Source organism: Octopus bimaculoides, chromosome 7, assembly GCF_046866305.1.
Source record: "Octopus bimaculoides isolate indiv1 chromosome 7, ASM4686630v1, whole genome shotgun sequence".
Classification (NCBI taxonomy): Eukaryota; Metazoa; Mollusca; class Cephalopoda; order Octopoda; family Octopodidae; genus Octopus; species Octopus bimaculoides.
The window spans coordinates 2,435,597-2,441,263 of NC_142934.1; the positions used below are offsets into that span (position 1 = coordinate 2,435,597).

A 5,667-nucleotide genomic window follows, 5' to 3' on the forward strand; every position below is an offset into this window, starting at 1 on the left:
TGTATGTTCCTGTGAGTGTTTCAATTTATTAATGCGCGGTTTTGTTCTCTCTACTTGCAGGTTGGTTTGCCCTGACCCAGGAACATTCGACAGCCAAATCACAGATGATCGCCCAAAAAGTCGTGCCTTGTAAATATGTCGAGAAATTGGCTCGGACCAAAGCCAGCCGGTTTTTGGTTGCTGGAACGGATAAGATTAAAGCTTTACAAGTAATTAACAGAGAAGGCAGCAATGTTGACTTCGAGCAGCGAATGCTTTTCCCTGGAGACATTCTTCAGAAGGGACGTGTATTTACAGGAAAGGCGAAAATAAAACGGAAAGGTATTCTACGAAAGACTAAATATGTGGAAGAGAATTTCCTTATGAGTACCGATGAAATGGATCGTGAATTAATGCTTCCAATCTCCCAGAAAGGGACATTTTACCAGGTTGGTCCTTCAAGTAAACCATTAATTTTACAACTCGAAGATCTTCTTAAAGAAACATCTTGTCCGTGTGTGGTGAAGCTGGTATACGGTAAAGAACCAGCGACGCCTTGTTCGTTTACTGGGACGTTAGTATTGAAGAAATCTTTCGAAGACACAACAATCATAGCTTCGACTATACTAAACAAAAAGAACATTCTCATGGAGGTTCCTGTATTTTGTCCACTAAAATATTACGTGGCCGAAAACAACAGTGAACTAACAGGAAATTGTAACTATCAGGCAGCTCTAAGACTGTGCAAAGAGAAGGCACACATATACGCCAGAGATATGAAGGTTCTGTACAGTTTCCCTTCTGATGTCAAAGAGGCAATCTACTCAAACTGCATCAGCGAGCGCCCCCACGCGGCGTTACCGGACCCACCAAATTCTTCGACCATTTACGCCCATCCTCGTTCGTTCGAACATAAAAACGAGGCGGAGATCGAAGACGGTAACTATCAATCAATGACCTGGATTAACAAGAACAAACCTCTCTTACCAACACCTAACAAACAATTCGAGGTGATTGAGAACAATTACATGACTCTACCCGTGTATAGGAATAAAATCCAGCCGCAGGTGGATGACTGGGTACCCGGCCATAACAATATAAGTCCAGAAGATAACGCTGATTTAACAAAGAGTTGTTTATCAAACTGGCGAATATCGTCTGTCGATTGTTTTGAGTCGGAATCTTTTTACCATAACCAGGACTGCAATGATTTGGGGGTCGAATCACCGTTGCCACAAAAAGCCAGTCCGAAAAGGCGCACTTCGGGTTCGTCTTACAGTGGTTCCTCATGTGGTAACACTGACTACGAAGACGTTGAATACGCCAACTTGGAGGACCTCAAAGAACTCTCCCAGTATCTGGACAGCGAAGCAAGCAGCGTGGCCGGAAGCGGAAGTGATCTGGTAAAAGAAAATAAATTCCCTTCAGAAGAAAATATTTTATATTCCGACGAAAACAACGAGGATGATTTACCGCTCGGAGCGTCGTTGTCGACTTACGGAGTCGAACCGTCGTCCCGAACTTCCAATTCGTCTTCGGGGGATTCTGGCGTACGAGACATCATAAACAGTAAAGCTGAACACATTATCGGAATGTCGATCCGAGATTTATCGTCTGCCATGGAGAAGCTAGGAATAAGACAAGAAATTAGAGAAAAGATGATATCAGAAAAAATAGACGGAACCCTAATGACACAATTGGACAAAGACGCATTGGAGTGTATTCCAGGGATCCGGAAACTTGAAGTGACCAAACTGGCAATGTTTATTAAGGGATGGAGACCAACTGAACAATAAACCCTTTCAATCAAATAGACTCGAAACTGTCGTTTTAAAGGGACAATCTCTAATTATACATCTGTAATTATACACCTGTAATTATATATTTTAATTAGACATTCCAAGCAAAAATTCTAAACAGTGTATATAAGTGCTGGCAGTTTCAGAGCCCTTTCCACCTCAAAGAACTTTCGACTAAAGACGATGTGTATTATACCAACCCCTTAAAAAGAAAGAGGGGGCTTTGGACCCTGGTTATGTTTAGACCTTAAAGGGACTTGAAATTATGTTTGTGTCAAGATCAGATTGGTTACCTTAAAACCTTATGAAGGCGAAACACTGCCCCTCTCCTCTCTTTTCATTGTTGATTCTTGTTTAATGAAGAATATTTTAGAAAAATTATTTATAAATGATTGTAAAAAGTGTGTAAAAATATGTGTGTGCATGTGTGTGTGTACCTATATGCATCTATGTGTGTGTGCGCGTGCGTGTGCGTGTGCGTGTGTGTGTGTATGTATGTAGGTATTTTTAAGTATATATATATATATATATATATATATATATATATACATATATATGAAATTGGAAAAATTTTTGGTATTATTTAATTATTTATTCACCATTACACATGTTTCATTTGCTAATAGAAGTTATGAAATTTTACATGTAATAGAAACCATGTAAGGCGTCTCCTATTAGAAATTAGAAAATGGACACAGAATAAAATGATGTTATCTGAAGAATTTCTCGTGGTTCTTTACGTACTGAGTGCAAATTCCGTCGAGGTCGACTTCGCCTTTCCTCCTTTTGGGTGGGGGTCCATAAAATAAAGCGCTGGTCGAGAAGTGGATCGATGTAATCGACTCGCTCCTTCCCTCAACACTGCTGGCCTTGTGCCAAAATTAATATATATATATATATATATATATATATATATATATATATATATATATATATATATATATATATATATATATATATATATGTATGTATGTACGTATGTATGTATGTATATTTAATTTGTTCGCTCACTCATTCATATATGTATATATATATATATTTATATGATATATATATCTATATATATGAGCGGGCGAACAAAGTAACTTCAGTAGCACTCGAAGTAAGTTGCAGAGAAACTAAGCACTGACTTAGTTTCTCGTATTACTTAAAGTTTCGTGTACTTGAAAGTATGTTTTTCTCGTCCACTTAACTTTAACATAAGCGGCTCAGCTACATGTGTATAACAGTCTGTGTGTGTGTGTGTGTGTACATACGCGCACGCACACGCACACACAGGTATATGCTTCAATACACACGTCTATATACATTCATACGCACGCGTACGTATGTAGCCATGCAAGTGAATGTATGCATGATAGTGTTGTGTGTCTGTGCGTATGTGTGTGCTTGTGTGTGTGTGTGTAATCAATGAACTTTAGTTACACATGTTTCTGAATGAAAACCTACTCCATTCCAACCTGTACCACCACAAAACGACCACGCTACACATGCACACACGCACACGCACACACTAACAAGCAGGGGGTTTCTAGAGAGAAAGAGAGAGAAAGAGGGAGAGAGAGAGACCCAAACAAAATGGTGGTCTTTACAGTATTATTTTCTTTAATTTATTATCCCAGTCACTATTGTATGAATGCTCCCATCGACAACCTACCACCACACCACCAACAACCACAACATATTATTATTATTATTATTTTTTTTTTTTAAATTTTTATTATTATTATTATTTTTATTATTATTATTATTAATAGTATTGTTGTTGTTGTTGTTATTGTTATTATTATTATTGCTATTCACGTGATTGAACTTGTAAATCACGTGATGTTTTCCATATTGAATAAATTCTGAGACTTTTCAATGAAATATGTTATTAATATTGCTGCACCAGTTGTTGTTGCTGTTGTCGTTTTTGTTGTTTCGTTCCATTTCAGTCAGCTTTCAACAGGATTGTCATCTAAAGAACTCCATCAATCACCATTCCGTAGTGTTTTTTATTATTTTTTTTTCTCGAATATTGTTCCCTGCCTTCCACAATCGAATCCCTTTTTTGCATGCTCTCTCTCTCTCTTTGGAGTCGATTGGAGCCTTTCCTCAGAGAAATTTTCTCCTTACGGCTCCTGCCGTTTTTGGTGGGGTCTCGGGTGAACAAACCGGCAGTTTGTACCGTCTCCCCCATGCCAGCATTTGCCTTGCAGGTAAAATCTGCAAGTCCTTCTCGTCTTTTCTTCTCCTCTACAGCTTACGGTTCCCTTCGAGCCTCCATATTTGAGTTGTTTTTTGTTTTGTTTTTTGTCTGATGACTTTGGGTTTCGGCTTTAGACTTAGTTCTTTCATCTTTTCCTTTTCTTTTCTCTCCCTTTTTCCTTTTTTATGCTTGTGCTCGCGGTCTTTCCTTCCTTTCCTGGTGGTAGCCCTTGCATTCCTCTGGTTATCCATAGGGGTGGGGGATCCATTCTTTTGTGGGACCACTGGCACAGAGGGAATTCCAGTTGTTGCTTCTTCATCTTCCCTATCCTTATCAGCCTGGTGGGGGTGGGGGATCCATTCTTTTGTGGGACCACTGGATTAGAGGAACTTCTGCTTCTGGATCCATCTTGTTTATCCCTCTCTGCCTTACCAGTTATCTTCCATTATGCCATCAAGTATGTCAATGTATATGTCATTATTTACATTTGACGGATATTTGTCATCGGCTGATATACCCTCCAACCTTCATCAGGTGCCTTGCGGAAATTTCGAACCTGGGTTCTCATTCCTAAGGTATTTTTCGATGTTATTGTTATTATATTATTATGCTACTCATGTCTGCACTCTGTCTGCTTAGGAGGCTGTTGTGTCCCAGTATATGTGCTGCTTCTTTTAGTTTTCCTATTTTCCAGTGCTGTTCCCTGTCTATTATTTTAACTTCATCCCACGGGGGGAAGCGATCTCTGTTTTTCCATACATGATCAGTTATACCTGATTTATCGATATCTCCTCATGTCACAGCTTTGCGATGTTCCTCTACCCTTATTTTGAGGGGACGACATGTTTCGCCTTTGTATGACCTACCATAGATGCATGGGATGGAGTACACGCAGTCTTTGGTCATATTCTCTTCTATTGGTGGTTTTACTCGAATAAGATATTTGTGAAGTGTTGTATTACTCTTGAATACTGTCCTGATATCATATGGGCCGTATATCTTTTCGGAGAGGCCTTTCACATAGGATAGACAAACTGTGGACAGTTTATTGGTTTCATCCTCTCTTTTCTTCATAATTGGAGTAGATAGAATGTTTTGGTGGGTAGTTGTTGCTTAATAGATCGTTATTGAGCTTGATCATTTATTCGTGGTGTGTATCCCGATCGCTACTTATATTCTTTGCTCGGTGTTTTAGGCACTGAGCAATTCCTCTCTTTACACTGTATGGATGGTGAGAACTGAAGCTGAGGCATCGTCCAGTGAAGGTCGGCTTGTTCCAGTGTTCCAGTCCACATGTTCCGGTGTTATTAAATTTCATTAGCGCATTCACGCACGCAGATGAGCAACACAATACAAATTGTCGGGAGTAAGAAAAGGAAATACCGTGTAATTGTCGAAGGTTTCGTTAATTTGAAGTGAAATCTTCCAATGGCCCTGAATAAACAAAACATAAAACGACTCTATTTAAAACCAATCAACAGGTATCGATCCGGTGAATCATTTGAAAACCGATTCAACAACTCTAGCAACACTACCACACCACCAACCCATCTGTAGTTCAAGCACTCGACTCAACTAGCACCACCACCCCCACCACCCCACTCCTCCACCACCACTTTTTTTTAAATGTCAAAGTTGTGAATCTGTTATGAAATCAGACAAGCGTTGACGGAAATTCGTTCAGCGTGAGAAAATATA

The 5,667-nt window shown here is 39.3% G+C and overlaps 1 protein-coding gene across 2 annotated transcripts in view; it reads left to right on the forward strand.

Annotated features, from left to right (window-relative positions):
• Window positions 1-3,647, forward strand: part of LOC106872237 (uncharacterized) — a 21,416-nt gene extending 17,769 nt beyond the window's left edge. For both annotated transcript variants that reach the window (XM_014919148.3, XM_089354579.1), the window contains exon 2: window positions 61-3,647. In XM_014919148.3, coding sequence (XP_014774634.1) covers window positions 61-1,775 — 1,715 coding nt within the window. In that variant the 3' untranslated portion in view covers window positions 1,776-3,647. The remainder of the gene's footprint in view (window positions 1-60) is intronic.
• Window positions 3,648-5,667: the final 2,020 nt, after the last annotated feature.